The sequence below is a fragment of the Ovis canadensis genome, chromosome 4, assembly GCF_042477335.2.
Source record: "Ovis canadensis isolate MfBH-ARS-UI-01 breed Bighorn chromosome 4, ARS-UI_OviCan_v2, whole genome shotgun sequence".
Classification (NCBI taxonomy): Eukaryota; Metazoa; Chordata; class Mammalia; order Artiodactyla; family Bovidae; genus Ovis; species Ovis canadensis.
This window is the reverse complement of record NC_091248.1, coordinates 72,065,626-72,092,728: the sequence shown is the minus strand read 5'-3', so window position 1 is coordinate 72,092,728 and position 27,103 is coordinate 72,065,626. Positions and strand designations below refer to the sequence as shown.

The 27,103-nt window shown below is 35.8% G+C and overlaps 1 protein-coding gene across 7 annotated transcripts in view; it reads right to left on the bottom strand.

The window, feature by feature from the left end:
- The window catches only part of IMMP2L (inner mitochondrial membrane peptidase subunit 2), a 964,367-nt gene that overhangs the window by 527,157 nt on the left and 410,107 nt on the right, over nucleotides 1-27,103 (bottom strand). Inside the window, exon 5 of one of the 7 annotated variants that reach the window (XM_069588013.1) lies at nucleotides 3,051-5,984. The exons of the other annotated variants lie outside the window; for them this stretch is intronic. Within the exon in view, the coding sequence (XP_069444114.1) occupies nucleotides 5,930-5,984 (55 nt within the window). The 3' untranslated portion in view covers nucleotides 3,051-5,929. Of the gene's footprint in view, nucleotides 1-3,050; nucleotides 5,985-27,103 lie in introns of those variants that run through there. 7 annotated transcript variants of the gene reach the window in all.

The window sequence follows — 27,103 nt, the reverse complement described above, 5'->3', positions numbered from 1 at the left end:
ATTGTTTCCCCATCTACTTCCCATGAAATGATAGGACCATTGCCATGATTTTCGTTTTTTGAATGTTGAGCTTTAAGCCATCTTTTTCACTCTCCACTTTCACTTTCATCAAGAGGCTCTTTAGCTCCTCTTCATTTTCTGCCATAAGGGTGGTGTCATCTGCATATCTGAGGTTATTGCTATTTCTCCCTGCAATCTTTATTTCAGCTTGTGCTTCTTCCAGCCCAGCGTTTCTCATGATGTAGTCTGCATAGAAGTTAAATAACCAGGGTGACAATATACAGTCTCGATGTACTCCTTTTCCTAGTTGGAACCAGTCTGTTGTTCCATGTCTAGTTCGAACTGTTGCTTCCTGACCTGCATATAGGTTTCTCAAGAGGCAGGTCAGGTGCTCTGGTATTCCCATTTTTTCCATAGTTTATTGTGATCCACACAGTCAAAGGCTTTCGCATAGTCAATAAAGCAGAAATAGATGTTTTTCTAGAACTCTCTTGCTTTTTCCATGATCCAGCGGATGTTGGCAATTTGATCTCTGGTTCCTCTGCGTTTCTAAAACCAGCTGGAACATCTGGAAGTTCACGGTTCATGTATTGCTGAAGCCTGGTTTGGAGAATTTTGAACATTACTTTACTAGCGTGTGAGATGAGTGCAATTGTGCAGTAGTTTGAGCATTCTTGGCATTTCATTCCTTTGAGATTGGAATGAAAAGTGACCTTTTCCAGTCCTGTGGCCACTGCTGAGTTTTCCAAATTTGCTGGCATATTGAGTGCAGCACTTTCACAGCATCATCTTTTACGTTTTGAAATAGGTACCAATTGGTTATAATTTGCCATTGGGAAAACACTAAACACCTACTAGTACCCATGGTTAGAAATAAGTCATACATGAAGAATTATTATGGAATTGACATTTAGCTCCTCTTTTTATAGTTATTAGTTCAAAGTTTAATTTTGTTTCTTCAGTCAAGATAATAAGGGGAAAGGAGAAGAGAGGAAAAGATGGCAATGGCAGCTATTGAAAGGTTGCTATGGGAAGGGATTGAGGAGGGAAGGGCAGGTTACATATACATTTAGGCTCAGAAAATTTTAATAACTTGCCCAAGGAAGGGTTGGCCTTAAAACCTGAACCAAAGTTTGTAATTTTTATATGCATTAGAGAATAGTCTAGAAGAACATAGTTAATATTTCTAAAATGCATCTGTCTGATAATATTGTACTAAAAAACTCTTAAAAAAAATCTTAAAATAATTAAATCAGTATCAAGTGAAGTGAAGTGAAGAAGTGAAGTGAAGTTACCTAGTCATGTCCAACTCTTTGTGACCCCATGGACTGTAGCCTACTAGGCTCCTCCATCCATGGGATTTTTCAGGCAAGGGTACTGGAGTGGGTTGCCATTTCCTTCTCCAGGGGATCTTCCTGACCCAGGGATCGAACCCGGGTCTCCTGCATTGTAGGCAGACTCTACCATTTGAGCCACCAGGGAGTTCAGTTCAGTTCAGTCGCTCAGTCGTGTCCGACTCTTTGCGACCCCATGAATCGCAGTATGCCAGGCCTCCCTGTCCATCACCAACTCCTGGAGTTCACTCAGACTCATGTCCATCGAGTCCGTGATGCCACCCAGCCATCTCATCCTGGGTCGTCCCCTTCTCCTCCTGCCCCCAATCCCTCCCAGCATCAGAGTCTTTTCCAATGAGCCAACTCTTCGCATGAGGTGGCCAAAGTACTGGAGCTTCAGCTTTAGCATCATTCCTTTCAAAGAAATCCCAGGGTTGATCTCCTTCAGAATTTAAATCAGTATTTTACCAGATAAAATAAGTATATACATTATAAGTATATTATAAGTATTAGTATTAGTATAATACTTATACTAATATTAGTATAAGTATTAGTATTAGTGTAAGTATTAAGATAAACTTCATATAGATTTCTAAGAAAGAATGCATGCTGGTAGATTCCCTGGCTATCCCTGGGAATGTTTTCCTGAGTTCCATTCAAGAAAGAGTGGTACATTCATTTCCTAGCACTGCCACAAGAAAGTACCACACAGCCTTCTCCTCTTGTCTATACCCAGATCTTCCAGTTTCTCTTATGAAGTATCAGTCATTGGACTAATTTGATTTCATCTGCAAAGACCTTATTTACATTTACAGGTACTGGGGTTAAGATTTAAATATATCTTTTCTAGGGTTGCAATTCAATCCACTACAAGCAGATAGAATGGATAAATCTAGGATGTGAACTAAGTAACTCTTGTCAAAATTTGAAAGTTGTAAAGATATAGGGCGTAGGTTCAACTTTGAATGGCAATAGGGTATGGGTAAAACGCTGTGAAACTTAATCTTGGTTCTTGATAACTTTCACAATGATATGACAAACATGCAAACCAAAAGAAAGTTCAATTAATTTTCAAGGAGGATTAATTTTATGTTCAATTTATATTAATTATCATGCTGAAAGAGCCATTTAGATGCCTTATTAATTTTTTTTCTGTTTTAAGTAAGGAATTTTTAAAATCCTTGTTTATTCAAATGCTGATCATCCATTTCACCATTTCCTAATCATGGCAAAAAAAAAAAAAGATCTTAAGCTGGAATTACAATTTTCCATCATGCAAAACAAAACTTATACAAAATACTGGCACGTAGCTTTATATACTTAGGAAGACCAATTTTTTTTTCACACTTTCAGACCAAAGTAAGAAAAGGCAAATGTAATCAAGCTTGATAAGCCAAGACACAGGCAAATGATAGGAAAAAAAATTTTGATTTAAGGAGTAAAGATATTAAATTACCACCTCAATGCTGTGAATAATAAAAGAACAGAGTCAAAAGCAGTTCAGTTTCTTAAGACCAAGAGGTATTTCAACAGCTTTCCCAAAGATCAGAAGTCAGTGTTGAAATTTTGTGAGAACTTTAATATGAATGAGTTAAGAAATTATACTTTTAAAAATCTCACTTCGAAATACAGTTAGAAAACAGATGGATTCACTGCACCTTTGGATAAACCTACTTTAAAATACAAAAATGTACTCCATTCATTCTTTTCAATGTATTTGGTGAATGTGGATAATGTCATATTGCCTAGAGTAATCTTGATGCCTGCGTTCTGTCGGAGGAAACAGGATCCCTCTGGCTAAAGGTTTTCCTTTGCTTTTGTCTGTTCAGCACTAGCACAAGTAGGGTGACAGTCTCATAAAGAAAATACCCAAAGGCACTCACTTTACCCAGTGACTTGGCATCTCTCCCGCACTGATACTTCATGCCCTACATTAACGGCTGGTGCCAGAGGACCAAAGAAAGAGGGAAATAGTGAGCCTCTCTGTTTATTTGTGGTAGGTACTTTTTATTACTTGGCACTATAATTCATTGCTTGTTATATAAATGCTAACCCATCTTAAATTTTAATAGTCATCCATAAACAAACAAATGATATCACTTGCTCCAAGTTAGGTGTAACTTATAGATGGATAACCCTGCAAAGTGACTTGCAGTAAATTAAAATAGTCCAGAAGGAAAAGTGGAACATAGCTAGAAAAAGATGAGAGATAAGAGACAACTTGCTTGTAAAACCCTTTAAGGCAAAAGAGAACTGCTTGCATCTATGTTTTAGGGGAAAAAAAATCCTGAAAGTTAGGATGCATTCAAGTACCACAAATATAGCAGAACATACCATTCTGCTAAATACATTTTAGCTGACATGATTTTAAAAATGGAACTCCATCGAAAACTTTATGTAAATTTCTATTTGGCTATTGTGAGGGGAAAAAAGTGAATATGACGATCATTTGATGTCAAGTATTTCATGAAAAGAAAGGATAAATCTGGTATTTTCATCTTTTTCGTATTTACATTGTACACTGAAGAAAATTTTTTGGAACTGAGTTAATAAAAGGCTAAATTAAGACAGAATTTTAGTGCTCTGGGAACCTCAGCAGCACTATTACCCAGAGGCAAGAAGCCTAAATGATTCTATAAACAGGTAATAAACCATAACAATTGCCAGAGACTGGGCTAGGTTGGTATTTCTTTGTTCACTGGTATTTACTAAGAAATTAAAATGTTAAAAGATTCAGGATATACAAAGATGAACCAGATATGTACTTGCCCTGCAAGAGTTTAGAAAATTATCTATGGTGAGAAAAACTATACAGGAGGAAAGACAGGTAAGAAATACTACAGCAATTAAGTAGCTTCCAGATATATTTGGTGAAAATTCTAAGATAATAGTAATTAAACTGATCCTGATATGCAAGATAACAATCTCCCCTACCTGAAAACATGTTCTTTTGTAACAGAAGACACATAAAATAATGCCTGCTCTCTTTATAAAAATAGCAATGAATCTTCATTTTCTACAATACAAAAATAATTTTTCCTCTGAATTAAAGTATCCTATTTTAAGCTAGGAAAAAAAGAACACCTATTAAGATATATTTCACCTGCTGAAAATGCTTCATCTCACAATTCCCCAGCAAAAGAGACAACTAGGTAATTCTTTTATCTGACAAGATGCCCTTATGCTATTGACACTATTACTTCAAAAACTGAAGTCTCATTTATTTCTTCAGTAACCTTCTAGCTTCCTATTGTCTCATCTACTAAACACCAGGTACCATTATAATTCAATTTCCTATTTTGTGATTTTATGTAGTACAATGGGCTTCCCAGGCGGTGTAGAGGTAAACAAGCTACCTGCCAATATAAGAGACTCAAAGGACATGGGTTTGATTCTTGGGTCAGGAAGATGCCCTGGAGTAGGAAAGGGCAACCCACTCCAGTTTCCATGCCTGGAAAATCGCATAGACAGAGAAGCCTGGCAGGCTACAGTCCATGGGGTTGCAAAGAGTCAGACATAACTAAACATGCACACATGCAAGTACAATGAACAGGAATAAAGAAAAAATAAAAGCAGAAAAAAGGAGGAAAAACAAGAACAGAGCACATCAATGCTGACAAAGTGAAACACAAGAGACCAAAAGGCAAGGTAAGAAAAAAGGCACCAAAAACAGGCAGAGTTGGAGGGAGAGAAGGAGACAGACTGAGACTTGGAACGTTGAGAGGACAAAGCCCTCTGTCCACTTGACGTGTTAGCTTATTTGCCCTAATTAAATGTTGGCTTCGCTCTGTTATCACCTGCTCCCTACTGCCCTTTAGAAAATTGGTTGGCAAAGGCAGATATGACACTAAGGGGCAATGACCAAAGGCTAATACGAACCTTCTGGAAAGGATCACATATTCCTCAGCCCAAGTGGGTCAATACTAGATGCATTCTGCTTGTACATGCAATCTACAGGGCTCTGAAATATAAACAAAATTCAAAGTCATAGCTGCATGCCTTTCAAAGATACTAAACTTCACTTAATATTATAGATTTGCTGTTGGACAAACAAACTTGGAACACAACTGATGAGAAAGCTAAAATATATATAATTAATTGGGCAGGGTTGACATAAGTTAACAGGGGCAAGGCATTTTAGCCAGATGGCATTTTGCAATTTTGGAAATATTTGAACTTCTCACAAATGTTACAGGATGTGAGAACTGAAAATGTTTCCATCTGCCTAAATGAAAGGAACTATTGCTCTTCATTCATGCTAATGATGATTCTGTGCTGTTCTCCAAGTTATTAAAACTATTCGGCTCCTTGAAAAGAAAAATTGTCTATTCTTCCCGTGAAAGGGTAATTTTAAAGACACTTGGGTAAATGGCTGAGTGACAAAGCAAAGCAAAATTCAGTATCATTGAAGGAACAATTAGAAATTTTCTCTTATCTACTCTTCTTAAAACAGAGGAATATAGCTACTCCGCATAGTATAAAACTTGGATGATAAAATGGAATAAGAATCATGGTGGGTAAAAAGTATCCTTTTTATTGACATGTACACAGTACAATGGCGGCAACATAGGACTAGCACTCAGATCTTCTGACTGTTACTCCAATAATCTCGACGCTGTGTACCAGTATCCATAAATTCTGACATATTTACTGAGAGGAAGCAAAAGAGAATATTAACTCAACTATTTTTTTCTAGTGGTACTACTACATTCCAAACCTATACCACTAATATTAAATGTTAAAGTCTTAGATAAAACTAACTGACTAGAAATAATATTTTTAAAAAATGAGAATTTTGCTGCCTTATATACCTCCACATCCCCAAAAAGTTTGCTCAAAATATAATTTTGTCACAACTTTGCTAAATCACATACTGAACTTTCCAAGTAGAGTTAGTGGTAAAGAACCTGTGTGCCAATGCAGGAGATGCAGGAGACACTGGTTCAATCCCCGTGTTGAGAAGATGCCCTGGAGGAGGGCATGACAACTCACTCCAGTATTCTTGCCTGGAGAATCCCATGGACAGAGGAGCCTGGCAGGCTATGGTCCATATGGTCATAAAGAGTTGGACACAACTGAAGCAACTTAACACTCACGCATACATCTATTATAAATTTTAAGTGCTGAAGCACATAGTATACTATGACTATGATTATACTGTTTCCTATACAGTTTTGGACTCCCTTCAGATAATTACTCTTTTTTTCTTTTTCAGTTACTTTATTTTCAATGTACCTAGAACATTTCATTCTCAAATTCTATACAGAACAATAAATCTGCTAACATCTCTTGCCTAACATAGTATCCATTCCTTTCTCTGTATCATTGTGGGTTGATGTTTTCTTTTCATTCCTTATTGGTATTTTAGTGACATTTCAAGGAGAGAAGATAAATGCATGTGATCAATCAACCATATTTAACAAGGAACTAGAGATTGATTTTTAATGCCTGCATGCAATACTGAGATATTAACAGATGTTAGCAAATGCCAAGAGCCATGAAAGATAGAGTATCATTACAATAAGTAGGTGTGGAAGAATTTACTGATTACAAAAGGGTTTAGATTACTGAGGAAAATAAGAGATTAAAAATAAAAAAAAGCCAGAACCTTCATCTTCATTTTTTCAAGAGAACAGTTTAGATTTCAGTTTAATATAAAATCTCATTATCTCCAAATTTTAGATTAACATTTCTCAAATTTTACAATGCTTATGACTCATCCTGGGAGCTTGTTAAACTATAGATTACATTTAAGTCTTCTTTTTTTACAAGCCCCCAGATGATACCAATGGTTTTGGCCTAAGAACTATACCCTGAGTAGCAAGCTTTTAGAAAGTACAATTTAATCTTGTCACAAAAAGGGTAGAAACTGGAGGTGATCTACTCAAACATGGAAATATATTCTTAGCACATTTCTTAAGTTTTCCAATTCATGGTTCTGAACACAAGGTCTTTACTAGAGAAAGCACAATGCCATCCATAGGAAGAGGAACCGACATTTCAGGTCACTACTCACAATCCATGGTCAACTTGACTCACACCTGACCAGTTTTTTTGCACCAATTCAGTTATCAACAAATAGATTACATGCAGTCCTGCTAAGTGGCATGGCATGTATGTTTCAATGGTTCTATTCTGACACCAACCCCAACTGGCATTTTGCAATACATTTCAGTTCTGATATTAATCACGTAAAATTAGCACAGACCCCACAAGTTAAGGACTTCAGGGCTCCATCAGACTGCTATCATTTCAGAAGCCAGCCAGCACTGGGCTCCCAGGTCACCTGCATATCTGACCAAATAGACACAAATATGAGAGCTTCTAATGACCACCCTCAGGTTGGTCACTCTCTAGAGTGATTAAAAGAACTTAGAAAAGTACTATACTTAATATAATTGTATAATAAAGATAATACAAACCAGACCATCCAAATAAAAAGAAACATGGGCTAAGGTCCTAAAAGGTCCCAAACACAGAGCTGCTCTGCTCTTTCCCCATTAAATCAGGCCATGTACCTTTCCAGCACATCAGTGAGTTCACCCACCAGGAAACTCCACTGACCAGTGTCCAGGGTTTCTACCAGGTCATGTGATTTAATTCAATCTCTAGGGAAGCCAGATAATATCACATGGCACAAAGCCTTAATTTAACATTCTCTTCATGTGGTTGGTCTTTTCAGCTGACCAGCCCCTAACCTGATGCTATCAAGGGGTCCATCATCAGTCACTTTATCAACATAAACTTAGACGTGGTACAAAGGGCTCATGAATAACAAAGACCTTCCTATTTATCCGTAACCCAGGACAAAAAACAGTCAAATAACTATACAACAGCTTCCATGTATTCTATTTGATAAGTTTCAGTGCATTCTCTTTTATCTTAAGATATAAATACATTCTTATTAGAAATGAGTTAAGAGAAAAAGCGAGGTGATAAAGACAAATGTATTTTAAAAACAGAATTCTAGTCTGGCTTTTAACTAACCTGGCAAAATGTACTTGACAAACCACCGTGTCTTACTAAGTCTTAGTTTCCTCAAGATATTAGAAAGAGATTGAATTGAATAATCTCCCTAGCAGTTTATGACTTTAATATTATATAATCCCATGAGTTTACAAAATCTACTTTATTCATTATGGAGTGATTTTGCTAGCTGCCAACAATATCACCTCCTAGGTTGGTCAAAACGAGAGCTACCAGGAACATCTTTGTGGTGATTATAGTGAAATGATATTCCAACAGTCATGTTAAATGATGCGGGGAAAGGCTAGAGTACTGGCCTACCGTGAGTGACATATTTTGCTAAACCCTATTCCATAAATTATCTTCTTCCTTAATTTAAAAAGCTAAAAATTAACTCTGTCAATGAACTATGCAGATTTAGGAATGCATTTATAATTTTCTATTAACAGGATTTTGTGTGCGTGTCTGCTCAGTCATGTCCAACTCTTGGTGACCTCATGGACTGTTGACCGCCAGACTCCACCGTCCATGGAAATTTTCAAGTCAAGAATCCTGGAGTGGGTTGCCATTTCCTACTCTAGAGGATCTTCCTGACCCAGAGATCAAACACATGTCTCCTGTGTTGGCAGGTGGATTCTTTAATATTCATCACCTGGGAAGCTTCAAGGGCTTTACTGCAAACATTGTGGATTTGAAGTTAACTCCAAATTCCATACCCACCTGTGTCAAAGATGGCAAAATAATATGAGAATATTTAATTCACTGTAAATTAACAACATAAAATTATATACAGACCTGTAAACTTAATTACCAGTTTTTCTTCATCTGTCATTCTCTTCCCAACTCTAATAATTACTATTTGAACAGCAAATATCTTAATATTTGAAGTGAGAGACTCATGTATTATCTCTAATATCACAAGTATGACAAAGCTGTCTGTGAAATTCCAATAAATGGAATGATTTTCTACATATATTGAAGAAATCAGAAAATGTGCAACAAGCAGTGTTCATTTTGATATTTTTCCTTTCTGAACAATACAAGTAGATCACTACAATGAATCTCTATTGCAGATTTACAGGGGTTCAGTTAGAAAATAATTCATGTTAAACAAAGGTTCTCAACATCATTAACAGAGACTGAGAAAGTGGGCCAGCATGCGTGAGAGCATAAATCATAGAGGTCATGCGTGTTAATGAGAAAAAGAGCATTTATTAGCTTGCAATTTAAAATATAAAGCCCTTCTCCCTCAATGATTTAAAATGGAACAATATTCTATACCTGAGGACAGCAGAAGGCGGTGCCCTCAATTAGATGAACAACTCTCCTGGCCCCCAAACTTTTATTGTTGTGATTGAAATTTATCATTCTGATTTTATTTTTAGATTGCAACATTTTTGTTGCTGTGGACAGAGAGTAGAACATAACCTGTCCTATATTAGCGCCTACACTGGCAAGTTGTATATTTTAAGTTTTAATTAGAATTTGCTAAGTTCTAATTATTAAGTAGCTGAAACATTTCCTAACTTTTATGTGAGTTCCGATCAATGTTTATGTTTGAATGTTTATTTTGAGATCAAAGAAGATGGTAAAAAGTTTGCAAATATAATTTTATAAAATCAGAATGTCATTAAAAAGATGTCCATTATAAACTGCTCTTTTATTATACAAATGAGAAAAAAAAGCAAAAGCACTGACTTTAAAAAAAAGTGACATTATGTAATTAGGGTACTATATAATAACTTCTCAAATTATAAAGAAACAACTTACTTTTCTGATACATCCCCCACCTATTCCCACAACCTCTTCCCAGGCTAAACAAGTAGAGTAGGTTACAGTGACTACGGACTACACAGCATTGACTCTTAGGTCAAAAACTTCAGGAATACATCCATGATATCATGGGTTACCCTTAAAATACTGAGAAGCCATTCCCTGTAAAAGGCCAAAATTGTTGAATTACATTTTTAAAAAGGAAAATAGAAATGCTCTATCCTGTCTACATTTAAAAATCTTACCTTGGATCATTTTATAAGTATTTATTTCTTTAAAATGTGTTTCCTTATTTGAATATTTCCTGTTCCACAATTTCAAATGAAAGCATTGTTTACAGATACTTCTGAGGTCAAGAGAAGGAATAATACCTTTAATGAAAATGACTCTCAGGACTGAAGGACAAAAAAGTAAACTGAAACCACACCCAATAACTTTCCCCAGGGCCTTTATGAGACTCAGGATATCTATCTTGCCATCCTCTGTGGGAAAATACACTATTTTTAAATGATAATCATGTTGTACCTTAGAGAGCAATGAACTCAGACAGTGTATATTCAAAACTACTCTTATGAACAAACGAGTGATGTAACAAAACCTTTAAAATAGCTTTATTTTATTCATTCTTTATTCTGACTTGCTTTGTAAAAATTTTTTTTAGAAATTATTATTTAATTTTCAGCATCACAACTTGTACACTGCAACCTTGTCAAATGAGGAGACTTAGTTGTTGCACTAACAAAACCTCCATATTGTAAGAATTTTACTTGCAAAGCAAACCCACCATAGTTTGATTAAATCCACGACTTTTCCCAAAACTAGGAGCACAAATAACATTTCTCTATGCATCCCCACTATCTGCCTTAAGAGACAATGTGCCAGAGTCTCCCTGAATAATTATTTGTTTCTTTTCACACAATATTTCTAAGTCAATACACAATGCAGTCACATTTAAATTTCAAGTTAGCAAATATTTACTTAGCGTCCATTTCCCAGACACAATAATAACTATAGTCTGACATCAGTATCCACAGGTTCTCCATCTGCAGATTCAACCAACTGCAGAACATATACTATGTTTCAGATCCATGGTTGCATCCCATGGATCAGGAAGCCAACTAAGAGACTTGGATGTTCACAAATTTTATATCCATACAGTAGGGAGGAACACGGAGAAGGCAATGGCACCCCACTCCAGTACTCTTGCCTGGAAAATCCCATGGATGGAGGAGCCTGGTGGGCTACAGTCCATGGGGTCGCTGGGAGTAGGACACGATTGAGCAACTTCACTTTCACTTTTCACTTTCATGCATTGGAGAAGGAAATGGCAACCCACTCCAGTGTGCTTGCCAGGAGAATCCCAGGGATGGGGGAGCCTGGTGGGCTGCTATCTATGGGGTCGCACAGAGTCAGACATGACTCAAGCGACTTAGCAGCAGCAGCAGCAGTAGGGAGGAACAGGAACCACCGCCACTACCCTCCGGCCCCAACACCCTATACCAAGGGCTGACTGTGCTGCGCTGGAAGCATTGAGCAAGACAGATGACAGTTTTTGCCCTCTTGGATCTTAGAGGTGAAAAACCACACAAAATGGGAGCTGGATATATTTAGAGAGTTTGCTAAGAGAAAAATCACACCTTCCATAGAGAAGTAGATCATAATGCTGACTGGTAAACTAGCTTAAATACAACTTGTCTACTCCTAGAATCACTTTCCTTTGTGCTACCATGGTTTTTACTCCTCTTCCCTTTCCTTACTATCCAAAATACTTACTGCTGCTTATTTGAGGGTTACTTAGGTAAATAAATGCACAGAGGGTGGAAGTTGTGGAGGACCAAATGGGTGTAAAATAACTGTAGCCAAGAAACAATGGGGTGCTTTGAGAGAGGTGTTTCCCAAAGGCAACTGAGTCCTCTCAAGTGGGCTTTTGACTGTTCATGCACTAATACTGAACAGCAACATGAGCAAAACACAGCCCTCATGGCACTTAAAATCTTGCAAAGGCAAAAAAAAAAAAATTAACCAAACCATCACTACCTATATAAACACAAACTGCAATCAGTACTCTGAAGGCTAAATATGAGATCCTATTTCAGAGGGGTCTGAATGGACTATGGGAGGGGGGGGGGGCATGAGGATTCCCCTGGGAAAATGTAGTTTACCTTGGAATATTACAGCTGAATGGGCAGAATATTCCTAAATGAAAAGAACCTTCATTTACACAGCCTGTGTAAAGAGTTTAGAGAAAGCCAGGCAGGGTCAACAACTGAAATAAAGTATGAGGCACAGTGTGGTTGGAGGGAAGGGAACTAACGAAAGTGCTGAAAAACATAGCTAAGGAAATAAATTCAGGCAAGCGTATCAAGCAAGACGGGAGACGCAGAGTTACAGATTTAAGTCTTACTCAGAAAGAAGTTGTTTTGCTAAAATATGCACATGATGTCTGAAGGGAATACTAGCAGTGCCTCTGAAAAAAGGAACCAAGAGGCTGTAGAGGACCGAGGCAGGAAGGAGATTAGCTTTTCACTGGACAGCCTGCTGTGCCTTTTGAAATTTATCTTTGTTCCTTTATTACCTGTTTAAAAGAAAACAACGGTAAATATTTTGAAATCACTGGCTCTGTTAGGAAGAAATGATTAGTGGGAGGGTGAAAGCTACGAGAACAAAGAGAAGCCTACCACAGTGGCATATGCAGGGTTAGGTGCCAGCAAGAGAATAAGATCACAGTGAGAAACAGTCAACAATTCTAACAGAATCGCATCATGAAGGTCAAGAAGGAAATCTGTCAAAAATGAATCCTAGGTCTCTGACTTGTACCTGTAGGGATGGCAGTATCATTTACTCCAAGGAAGCATTAAAAGAGATTTGAACTGAAAGTCAGCTTTTCACGTGCTTACATCTGAGATGCTTTTAAGGAATCCAAACAGAAATGTCAAGTGTAGATACTGGGAGCTCAAAGAAAAAGCTGGGCTAAAGTCACACATTTGAACTATTAATATATTAACAATTATTAAGCCATGGGAATAAATGACATCACCTAGAGCAATCCATGTTCTTTTAACACATAGCATTAAATTGAGAATATCTATTTCTTTTTTAAATAATTAAATTTTAATAATATAAACTCCTCTTGGAAAAGTCTTATCAAAAGTAAAATGAAAAAAAACAGATCTAGGTCTCTTGGGCAACACAAAATGAAACAGTGTATTGAGTCAGCATGGAACTGACTTTTTGGATGGCTGAATCTAATTATAAACAAGTCACAGATGGCAAATATCAACTTAAGTGTTCACATGAAAGGAATCACCTAGGATGGATATATGAATCAGTTGGACCACTCAAACTGGGACTTGCCAAATAAGGAGATATCAGAGGAATGGTGTGTCTCCTAGATGAGTCATTAGGTGGACTCTTCCACTCACTCTCAGGGTGTCAACTGAGCATCAGGCAAATGCCGAGTCTGCTAATCACAGACATTAAAACAATATTAAGGGACTGTAAGGATTACGAGCCACTTCTTATGAGAAAGCATAAGTCTATGATGCAAAATCTGGGGAAGCAGGCGAAACAATGTGTAAAACTACAGGCAATTAAAAATGAATTAATAAATAAAAACTTAATTCCAAAGGATGGCTTTGGAAAATGTACTATTAGAGCAAATGCCAATGGACAGCTGCTCTCTGGACATGCTGGCTCTAAAGTCATTCCAAGTCAAGTCAGAGTAGTTACTGAAAAGCACGGGAGCCAAAATAGTTGAGTTAGTAGGAGATATTAAAGGAATACCAGTCAAAAATATTTTTTTTATAAAAAATTTTAAAAAGCAGAGAAATAGAAAAATAAAATGAAGAGAGGTTACAATGTGATATACCCACAAATGAGTTTAATGGCTAAAAATATTTTTCAGGTAACTAGAAATTTTTAAATTTTTAACTGAATACATAAAAGCCTTTTAATTCAAAATGAGTGGATCTATACCATTCTGGTTACTATAACAAACCATATTAAGAGAACTGGGAAAGCATGAGAACTGGAAGCATCGTGTCAATGTGTATGGGAAAAATCAGAAAATGTGCTGGTGATATTTATCTGTCCCAATGAAAAGAGCTCAGTCCTATAGGTGGCTACTGCGCATGCTTCCCTTAGGCAGTTTCTGTCCCCTCTCTTTTCTCTCCTGTTGTGAGTTCTAGAGACACCTCAGTCTCAATCTTGCCTTACTCTCACAGACTGAAGTCACATTGGAGGCCTTACCCATTCCTGGGCCCATTGTTTCCACTTTAGCAGATGCTGGGAAGCTTTTGAATGTGAAAGTGAAAGTGAAGTCGCTCAGTCGTGTCTGACTCTTTGAGACACCATGGACTGTAGCCTATCAGGTTCTTCCATCCATGGCATTTTCCAGGTAAGAGTGCTGGAGTGGATTGCCATTTCCTTCTCCAGGGGATCTTCCCAACCCAGGAATCGAACCCAGGAAGCGTTTATGGACCAGCCAATTAAGGACCTCTGAATACCTTCTCTTCCATAAAAGCAATCGGAACACAATAGCTAAAACACACTCTTTCAGAAATCTACAAATTAACCAAAGGTTTGAAATAATCTGAGAAGCACCTACTGAACAAAAATGGATCAATCTTGCTAAGAAGAGTGAATTTAGTGGCATTTTAAACTGCCATTTTGGTAAGCAATCTGGTAGTTTCTGAAAAGGTTAAACAGAGTTACACTATGACCCAGCAATTTCACTCCTAGGTGTATACCCAGAGAGATGAAAACATAATGTCTGCACAAAAACCTGACACCAATGTTCATAGCAGCATGTTCATAATGGGCAAAAGGAGAAATAACCCAAATCTCCACCAACTAACAAATGAATCAATAAAATATAGTATATCTATACAATAGAATTTTACCTGGCAATAAAAAGAATGAAGTTCTGACACATACTTCAATATTAGGGACCTTGAAAAAGCATGCTGAGTAAAAGAAGTCAGTCATAACTGGCCAAATATTATAAGAGACCATTTATATGATGTAACTAGAATAGGCAAATCCATAGGAAAACAAAAAACGAAAGTAGATTAGTCTGTGCTAGGGCTGTGGGAGAAACAAAAAAGAAATGAATGCTCAAGAGGACGGGTTTCTCCTGGGGGTGATGAAATTACAGAGCAGTGATGACTGCCAAAGTTTGTGAATATACTAAATCCCACTGAATTACACATTTCAAAATGCTGAAATTTATAGTATAGTAATTGTATCTCTATAAAGTTATTTTTAAAAACATTTCAGTAGATGACAGCTTTCTCCTGGGGCTAAAATACCACTTAAAGAAGACATTTTAACATGAAAATGTGAAGATAATTCTGTATTTTTAGCTTAGCAGAAGTCACCTGACAGATTTATTGGCTTCCAACTTTATTCATTCTAGAAACTACATCTGCGAAAATAACCTCACAATTGGAAACAGCAGATATTGTTGGGGGTGGGGGGAGTGGGGAGAGGGAGTTGGGGGAGTGAGAGAGAGAGTATGTAGAGTGGTATTATTACTAAATGCTTATGTTGGTTTATTTATTATCAAATGCTTACACTTAGTCATCAAACACATACAGTTGGTTTAACTGTTTCATTTGGAATAACAATGAATTCTCAAAGCAACTCTAGCCAGCTGGACGATTATTAACTCTATAGGAAAAATAAAACAAGGTTAGCTAGGCCAAGGTCACAGATGTAGTCAGTGATGGGGCTGAAATCTGAATCTAGCCTGACTGGTTCCAGAGCCTGTACTTTTAACCTCATGCCATGCAGCTTCTGTAATAAGAACTTCTGAGCAGTATGTTAAAAGCAATACAATAAGTAGTTATATTGTAAATCTGTATCTGTATCACAAACACAAAACTCAGGGAGAATGAAAAGAAAAGAACCAAAAACAATTTCCTCATGCTTTATAAACAGGTTCTTATAGCTTGGGGTATAATTTCCAGTTAGAACATCACATGTAATTCAACTTTCACAGAAGAGAAGATGATGCTCTCTGAAACTGTTAATGACTTAGAGAGTGGTTCTAGTAATAAAAACACTGATGATGCAGATACGTGCAAAAACTGAAGCTTTCTTCATAACAGGTAACCGCAAAAACAAGAAATATATTTAAAATAATAAATTATTATTTATGAAATTTAAATAACTATTGTAACAAAATTCATAAATTGTCAAATAGACATGTGAGTTGTCTACAGTTATTTCTAAGAAAAAACAGATCACTTTATGCTCAAGGTTACTTTTCTCTAAGAGACTAGAAGGTATAAACAACTAATTACTCTTCTATCTAAACCATCCAAACAACTCCTAGCTATTCTAATACTCCATGAAGAAACACACTGTCAGCTAACCAGTAAATCTGGGTCATGTCAGAAAGCCAAGCCTTAGCAGTATTTTAATTCACTTTTTATTTTCAGAACTGCTTTGCATTTTTAATCCTATCACACCTGCCCTTGTCAAGTGGTAACTTTCAAGAAAATTTAAAATCTCATCCAGGACATGGAAAAGACACAAGACAATGAACTCTTTCCAGGGTTAAATGTTAGTTAATACTTAAAATTGACTAATTTAATATTAAATTAAATATTAGCTAAATATTGACTATATTAGTTAAATGTTGACTAATATAGACACTTGGAGAAGGAAATGGCAACCCACTCCAATACTTTTGCCCGGAGAATTCCAAGGACTGAGGAGCCCGGTGGGCTACAGTCCATAGGATCACAAAAGTCAGACACAACTGTGCGACTAACTTTCTTTCAATATAGACACTAATATTCAAGTCTGACAAAGGCTCTGATATAAAACATGAGATGCATGCTCTCTGTTTCACATTTTTTAATAAGGCCTCTCATCACGTCTTCAAGTAATTCCTTAATTTCTCAAGCATGTTCAGAGCACAGGTGTGTTCTCATCCCTGAGTGGCCGTCCACCGGCCCTTGTTCTGACAGGCCCACAAACCTTCCCTCTGTGGCTGTACCCTTTCAGCACAGGCAAATGAACTTCCTGGCATTACAAATACATTACCTGCTATTACCTTTAAGATCATGTAACAAACCACTCATCTCGACAGTGCCATCTTGGACCATACTTCTGACTGAGTCCTTAGGACTAGATCTGACAGACTTTTGCTTTATCTCGCTCTGCCCCTGGGGTGTCTTGGCACGTTTCAAACAGGAAACAGAGACAAGTCAAGAAAAGCAAGGTTTGGATATTTTCTGTGCTTTGTTTTACTATCAAATACTCAAAATATTATTCATAATTTTGCACTCGAAGTAACAAGAATACCTATATAAATATTTATGAATGTGTGTCTATAGACATGTCTATGTATATATTCATTTTACAGCAGAAAAGCGTACTATCTATTTCAATAACTCTGCCAATCTTTCTGGAGCTCAGTTTTCTCCTTGGGTCTCCCAGCAGATGACTTGAGATTACCTGTTCTGCTCAGCATCTGTAGGACCAGCTGTGCCATTTCATTAGTCACACTCTGTTCCTGATGCCTGAAGAGATGATAAACACTGATGGCTTTCATGTCTTAGGAAAAGCTATTTCCCACCAGAGAGCTGCTCTGTCTGCCTATGTTAGGGTCAGGATGTTACAGAGGAAACAGTCCCAGGGAGTCTTGAGCAATCTGGCCAGCTTTGCTGCTGTATAACAGGGAATGATTATAAGCACTTAAATACAGAACTTGAATTTTATTGATTTGCAGAACGCCTAGGTCATGTGTCAGAGAACCTCAGCATAGAAAAGACTCAATCAGCATTTATTAGACTTAAATAATAATTGCAAGAGGGAAGGTCTCAGTTTTACTGACACTTACATGGGATAATGCAGGTAATTTTTCATACATTTCTCTAGATCTTTAAAATGTCTAGAAAGATCTAATAACTAGCTTGTATAAATATAGGCCACAGAAAACTAGGTTCAATAACCACACAAGGATTTAATCAGTAAAATCCAACATGTGAGAAACTTTACCTAGGACAACTGACTTGGTTTCTTCAACACGTTAATTGTAAAGAGAGAGAGAGAAAGAGAAACTGACCAACCCATGAATTTTTAAAATCTATGTAAAGAACATAAACAAAATTCAAAATGTGGACTTTTTTTTCTTTTTAGGATTCTGATTTGAACAAACTAAATGAAAAAAAAAAAAAACCTAAACAAATATCTATGAGGCAATCATGGAAACTTGAACACAATTTTTGATATTAAGGAATTACAACCAACATTTTAGAAGTGACAATGGTATGATGGCTATGTTTTGGTGGCCTTATATTTTATAGATACAGATGGAAGTATTTACAAATAAAATAATTTCATGTCTGGGATTTGTTTTCAAATAATCTAGGAAGAGAGGAAGCAAGTGGAGTGATTGAAAGTTCTGTATTAAGTACTGACCCACCCCAGTGTATTTATATTTACACCACTTGGCCTCTTAATTTTGCCTCAATTGAGCAAAGTGTGTTGCTTGTCCCACCCATTGCATGCTTCACACATTCTATTACTGCAGGCATCACACATTACTGTGGTTTGTTTCCCACGCTGGCAACTTTTTCTGCAGAAAATATTTTGGGAAAATAAAAGTGAAAATTGCTACACAGAGTCATTTCTTCATCATCCTCCCTAATGAAGAGAATTAACACTTCCTTAGTTTCAGCCCTGCCACATAAAACTTTCGAAGAGAACATAGCAAATGCTAGCAGGATGTTCTGTGTTCTTTATCCACACCTCAGCTCCTCCCTATTAACAGACCATTATTTCATCTTCTCTGGGATTTAATTACAAAAATCATCAATCCCTATCTTACTTTCTTCTAGTCCCACCTCTTCAATGTCTCTTTTTAAATTATTATCCATCACTACTGGATTGTGAGTTAACAAGTTTGGAACTGATTGCTCTTCTTAGTATCCCACGCTTAGCATGGTATCAAGTATATAGTGGACAATGACAACAATTTTTAAAAATAATTTGAATGGATACCAAGCTCCAAAGGAATATTCTGTGTGTAACTTAAATGCGAAAACCTGCAGTTTTATTGTAAAGAATTCTGAAGGTCTTTACATAAACCAAAAGAGAATATATAATATTAAAATAAGAAAAAAGAATCATATCTCTTCAAAAAGAACATTATATGTGTTTGGGAGTACTGCCTTATGACAAATAACTAGTTTTTCAAACATTTTTTGTAATGTCTTGTCAAAGCAATGTAGCAATGTCTAAAAGTCATGATGAATCTGGGAATATTAGAGCAGATTAATCTGCAAGTACTCAGACTTCTCTGTCATTAAAATGTCAATGCAAGGCATTATATCTACTAAAGGTAAATTATTTGTGTTACGAAGTGTGACACCCTCTAACAATAAACACTATGCTACCATGTAGAATTAGTGCTGCAGTCTTATTTCCAGCATAACAAATAGGCATTCTGATGAGTACTCTGAACCTTGTAACATTTTGAACTGTTAAAGGATGTCTTGATTTGCAATAGGAACTAAACTGCACCTAGTCTCTCTTACTAAGGATGGCAATCAACCAATTTATGTATAAACTCACTCATGACTAAGAGAAAATGTGGATTCTAGAGCCATGCTATTTCTCTTTACCTACACTCTTCTTAGAAACTTAGTAAAAATGCCCAAAATTGCAAAGAAAACTGCTCAAACTTTTAAGAAATATCTATCAAATCCAGGGAAAAAATGTATTCACCTTTTAATGAGAACTATATATTTTCTTTATGGTGCTTGCACAGTAAGCATACAAATCTCCAAAAGTTACCAAGTCTAGGACACTATGAAAATCAATTTTTCATTGAATGACTGCTCATATCCATTCAGCATGAATTATTGCCTTATTAAGTACCAGAGACTTTTTCTCCCTAACTGTACACCCCATTGTACCAAATCTAGTTAGATGAAGCAGAAACAAATTCATAATTCCTAACACTTATTCAAATTCTTTGGACTAGAAACTGCACTGGAGATAGTCTTCTCATTTCATCACATTTTTCTCTCAGTCAGATTCATACTAACAAGGCTCTCATGTATCATTGCTTTTTGCTTTTTATGAAAAAGAAAAGAATCCCCACTAATTTCACAGTACAATGATTCATTCATTACTTAATCTTGTTTCTTAGTCTATTAAAATTAAAGATGCATATGCCCTGTTGTGCCACAGTATTATATTCAACAGTTGGCTAAATAACATGAAAAATGAAATTAAAACTATTCTACAATATCTTTAATGGATATTTTTAAAACCTCGCTGCCTTATCTTTCCTGATTTATCCTGGACTGAATAGCTGACTGCTTTTTTCTCACTGAGATTTTTAAAGTTCTGTTACAAAGATAAATCACAGTTGAAAGCTTGGCATTAGCATTATTATCCACCATCTATATATTGTATAGGATTTGTACAGTGAGACTTATAAGTACCATATTAGCAAACAGAATTTTCTTTTTAAAGTACAGTAAGGAAAAAAAAACACCAAGAAAGTCCCCACTTCAACATGAAGGAAAAAAGTCTCTTTCTTACCACTCAAGTTATTAAATCAGACTTTCAAATTAATTTCACAAAGAAGAAAAATGGTGGTGGTGGACCAACAAAGGTAACAGTATCTACAGAAAGGGACTTTAACTGGAATACAGAGCCTCATACTCTGAATGCTAATTGTTGTGAACTAGGGGTAACCAATAAAGTGCTTAGTAGCTGCTTTAGTTCACCGTTCACTCAGGAGACTGTCTAGATGCAAATATCACTATAAATCAGTCATTATTAAAATTCTGTTGGTGCAAGAGATATATTTAGAGATGTACAGGCAATAATTCTACCTTCTTCTCCAGAGACAGGGTGAATACGGTCTGTTTCTGACTCTGTTTCAAGAAATAGAAGACTCCAAAATTTGTGATAACTGACTTTGTTTGTCTCATGCAAACAGAAACACACAATACGTAATTTTTGTGTCTAGGAATTAATTACATTTGCTATTCACAGACCTTGGTATCTTTCATTAGTTTGAAAAAGTGTATAGCCAGTACCTCTCCAAATATTTCTTTTGTCACATTTTTTCTTTCCTCTTTTTGGAACTCAACTACATAATTACTAAATCTTTTCAGTATGTCCTTTATATCTTATTTGGTTTCTATTTTCCAAAGTTGTTTCTCTTTGTGCTCAAGGTAGATATTTCTTACTTATATTTTTTAGTTAGAATTTGCATTTGATTTTTTTCTTTTAGAGTCCAGCTTTCTGGTGACATAATCAATATTTTCATCTATTTTCTTATCATGTTAATGATAGCTACTTTAAAGTATATATTTGACTTTTGTAATGTCACGATCATCTTTTGCTATTGCTTTATCCTTATTTGGCCATATTCCCTGGGCATTAATTGCAAATTTTCAAAGAATGCTAGACAGTAAACATAAAAACTATACAGTATAGTATCTCCCTAAAAATTAGATATGATATTTTTGCTGGCAAGTAAATAGAAGACTGAACATTACCTTGGATCCCTTTGAAGTTAGTATATTTCTAACTTACTCCTAAGGAAAAGCCTTTTCAGAGGATCCAATAAAAAGTTTGAGATATAATTAATCAGGACTTTTCCTTGCTGGTCCTGAAATCTAATTTTCAGGTCCTATGAAGCTACATGAATTCTGCTTGGTGTCTTGGAGTCTCACTCTCCATACATGCACTAAGAAGTGAGTAAATACTTCAAAAAGATATTGTAAACTAAACACTAGGTTGCTGTCCCCTGTCTTCGCTTCTTTCTCTAGGACCAGAAGGTTCTGGCTTTCTCAGAACTCTATATTTCAATGTTTGATCCCTAATATCAGTAACTTTGTTGCTATGAGCCACTGTTTTCTATTTCTCCATGCTGCTCTCTGAGACTTTCCAATTGTTCTGGGAGGTAAAAAAACAATTGCTGAGAAGGCAGTGTTCACACATCTACCCTGATCTTTTCTCCACAACTTTGGATATCTTGGTTTTACTGCAATGCCTTCAAACAGGCTCTTCTTGTTATTTATCCTGTTATCTTTTGGTTCCTTTAGGCAGGAAGGAGAGATTAGCATCAACTCATCATCACAGCTGATAATGAAGTTCCTTCACAATTTTTTTAATGAGAGGAAAATCTAAACTAGAAGGACTCTTAAAATGTTAAGTCTATATGAGCACTATGTAATGTAATTGCAGTACATTTAGAGAAAAAGTCAGATGACTCGATGCTATTAGCCCTGTATAACTACTATTTGCTGTGTAATTATAAGCAAGAGACACCACCTTTGGAGTTGAATTCACTTACATGCAAGTAAGGAATCCTTGTATTTCTTTATATATTTCATAGAATTAAGTGAGTGAATGACTTGCCTGGGTCCTGCCCATTGATGACTTTTCACTGATAATTAACCTTAGAAACAAACTTATTTCACATCAAAAAACTTTAACTATATGTCTCACTATTTTCTTTTGTATAATCTACCAAGAGGAAAAAAAAAAGAGATGGTAACAGTTCTCTGTGGTGTAGTGATAATAAATTTATCTGGAAAACAACTGCATGTAGGTTGGTTATTCACTTTCAGTTCTTGTCATTGTTGTTGTTGCTCTTGTATAAAAAAGTCTGGGGCGCAAGGGTTCTGTCTTCTTTATCTTTGTGTCCTCCCAGGACATGATATAGCGTGGGGAAATAATGACTGACTCCTCATGAGAATAGGGCATAAATGTGTTTTATGAAAAGTAAAGAGGAAACAGAGACCTACAGCTCAAGATTCTAACCTTTAAGAAATTCACAGCAATATGAACTGGAATCTTACTTTCACCACCAAAGGCTAAGGCCACCCAGTTACCTGGTGACGGAAACTGAAATGTAGAGGCAGCACAACCTATTACAGCTTTTGGTTTTAGAAATAATACTTATGGTGACTGACTGATTATAGAAGTAACTCAAAATCCATCTGTACAGAATTTCAAGAACACTAGTAAGTCAAAACAAGAAAAATATTAAGCATACTCCTATTGCTTCAGGGTAATATATCCAATATCAAGGCTGAATAATTAAGATATACTTGGTACAATTTTTTCTCATATAAAATTGATACTATTCAAGATATATTTATGATTATCATTTTATTTCACTTAGCATTTAGTTGTACCATTTAAAAAACTATCAGACAATCTTTAAAAGGACATGAGTAAATAGTCAGGAGAAGGCAATGCCACCCCACTCCAGTACTCTTGCCTGGAAAATCCCATGGATGGAGGAGCCTGGTGGGCTGCAGTCCATGGGGTCGCTGAGGGTCGGACACGACTGAGCGACTTCACTTTCACTTTTCACTTTCATGCATTGGAGAAGGAAATGGCAACCCACTCCAGTGTTCTTGCCTGGAGAATCCCAGGGACGGGGGAGCCTGGTGGGCTGCCGTCTGTGGGGTTGCAGAGTCAGACACGACTGAAGTGACTTAGCAGCAGCAGTAAATAGTCACATAGTAATGCATTACATCTGCCTGCTAATCCCTGGGTGTGGAAGATCCCCTGGAGAAGGAAATGGCAACCCACTCCAGTATTCTTGCCTGGAAAATCCCATGGACAGAGGAGTCTGACATGCTACAGTCCACGGGGTCGCAAGAGTAGGACATGACTTAGCAAAGAAACCATGACCACCAATCCATTAGATTAGAAGTCCCATATATTTTTTAATTCAATCAACATATTTTTCTTGGAAGTGACATTGTTTCCAACAGATTACCACTTAGAAATAAGTGAAATATAAATTCTATTGTATACTAAATCTTTGTACAGTATTTACTTCCATAAAATAACTTTCTAGAAGTTAATATTAGTCTTAATGATGTTGCTATCCTCCTGTCTAGAAAAATTGTATCAGTTTAGTCTGGAGAATGTTTCAGACTAAAAAGAAAAGCAGATTTGCAATGAAACATTATGGTTTTAAGTTTAAAAGACAAAATTATGAAAAAGACTTTGCACATACAAGATGTTCTAGTCACAAAAAATGTTTTCTTGCTCTTGAAAGGGTTTGATCTCTTGGGTCCCTGATACACTACGGGACAAAGTATCAAATCATTGTCCTATACTAATTCAGCCCAATAGCACTAAAAACAAAAAAACAAACACATGTACAAGCAGTTTAATATTTCATAATAATTTATAAAACGGATCACAGAAGAATGGAAACCACTTCTTTTTCATTATGAGTAGTGAAACAGGTGTTTTCTTCCCCTCACACATCACTAAGTAGTATGCATATAAGACTTTTATCCTCTGGCAGATTTACCCTTCAATACAGCAAATAAACTTGCAGTATATTTTAAAGTCCATAGAACTTTGAATGTCAAAACTCCTTACTGATAAGAACCACAAAATTGCTATCCTTAGAAATAATTAGGAATGGTCAGAACACAGTCTGTCTTATAGGTGGATTCTCTGCTGCTGCTGAAGGAATGGACTTTGGCAGAATACTACAATTTGAAACACTCAGGAGCATCTGTATTAGAGTTCTGCCCAATCAGTCTATATCTCCTGGAGAAAATTATCTGGAATTTCTCTCTACTATGAATAATCTTAAGCATTCATTAATGAAAACTGATTTTCCCCACATGATAGAACACACATCCCAAAGGGCGGAAAAGATAAAAGTTTATAAAGTGACACTTTATAAATGCACTTCATTTTTGAGAGAACATTCAACTACAGAATTTTAAGTTCCAAAAAATAAGGAAAAGCAAAATGGATGCACATTGTCTAGAAACTACTGGTTATTAAATGTGCATTAACTTGTTCTGTTACACAGTAGGACAAGCAGGGGGGAAACCCAGACTCTGCGACGACAACATTGAAAGACACTGCTGTCGGCACCACTTGTCAGAATTTGCATGACACTTCTAGACTGTGACTCTTCTCTGGTCCCCTACTCTATTTACAAAATGAACGTCTTATTGTAGCTTCTTAACTATTCAAGAAGCAAACATGTGTTGTGGCACATAATTAGACAATTCTAAAAGGAATTTGTAATTACTGCTGCTTTTCTTTTTTTGTCAATAAGAACACATTCCAGTTTTTCCAGCTCTTGAAAGAGTTCGGATGACTGATGGGTATAGGTACATATACACACGCACACACAATGTTGCATTCAATATAAACTCAATGCCAATGATAGACAGTCAATACACAATTCATAAAGGTGAGATTTTTTAATTGTACAATATAATCCATTATAGCACTTATGACTAAACACTATTCCCTTCATACAGAAGGTAGTGGCAATTGAGCTTGGAGGTAATGATGTGCTCCTAAAATCACTAAGTGTAATTTTAGCATGAAAAACTGTTATGAAATGCAAATTCAGCTTCTATCCAAAATGTTGATTTTTCAAATCACACTGCTTACAGTTATTCAGGGCACTGCTGTATTCACAATGCTATACAATTCTTGTGTTATTTTTTCTAGACAGGTAAGGCGCCATACTGTGTATACACTTTCTCAAAGATCCACACATAGGTATGTTCCCTTGGATAACGTAGATACTAAATAGAACTGTTAATTCCACATTTCTTGAATTATCCAAAAGAAGAACAATGAAAAGTTTATGTAGAGTAGAATCTAAGCCTTCATTTCAAACTATTCAGTCTGTGGATAACACAAAATCTAATGTGAAATGAGAAGTTAGTTTATCCTTCTCCAACAGATATTTTGTAGATTCACATAAATTTATACTATCTATGAAATAAACATGACCAAAATTAAATTGAGATTATTTTCTTTTATCAATATATGCTTAATATCTATATTATAATTATAGTATCTATATATAATAGAGTTAATCTCAGTATAATAATGTAACTTTAAACATTCTAAACTCAGTCACTCAAAATTATAATTATTTTGAAATTTAAAAATATTTCTGGAAGCATTCTACTAAGAAAGAGTATTTTCTGTTAATATTGCTGCTTGCAATGTTTATAATTTATAACTTTTATCTAATTCATGTGCTTTATTTGAGGAAACAATAGCTTTTTTGGTGATGTTTTATAACTTCTCCAAATTAAGAAAACTCCCAGTCAGCAAAAAGTAACTCAAAAAACAAAAAGGAAAAGAAGAAATTGTTGAAATGCTATAGGCTTTTTGTTTCTAAATTCCTTACTAGTTAGCCATGAAGGTTTACATAAAGAAGTAAACTCTTAGACCAGCACTGTCTAATAGAAATTAAGATACTCCATACATTAATTTTGTTTTCTAATAACTATATTAAAAAATAAAAAGAAACAAAATGATTTTTGATAATGTATTTCATTTGACCTGATATAAACAAAATGGTCACATTAAAATGCAATCGGTATAAAATTTATTAATGAGATGTTTTATATTCCTTTGTTCATACAAAGTTTTCAAAGCTCAAAGCATATTTTAAACATGAAACATCTTAAATTGGACTAGTTATATTTCAGATGCTTTACAGCTAGTATTATCATATTGTACAATGCAGCTTTAGGCTTTTGGTTGTTCATTTACTGAATAATATGACTTGTAAAGGGTCTTTACACACTCAGTTTTCAAGTCACTCTCTCCTTTTTCCCCCTCCCTTTTTTCCCATTCTCTGAATAGTACATGATTGAAATGCTTTATTTACTGAGCATCTGAAAACATTTACATCTAAAGATCTCTGATTCTGGTATACTTATTGTGGAAGGATTTTTTTTTTAAGCCAGTAGTTCCATTTCTTTAATAGTTCTAAATATATCTGGATTTTCATTATTATCTCTTCTTGAGATTGATTATATTTTTATAAATATATTTAAATTTCATAGAAGATTTCCAATTTACTGGCATAAAAATTATTCATAGAGGGAATTCTATAGTGGTCCAGTGGTTAGGATTCAGTGCTTTCCCTGGCATGGTCTAGGTTCAATCCCTAGTAGGGGATTCTCACACATTACCACACATTAAGAGAACTTTCTCAAAAATGTAAGGACATTTACCTTTGCATT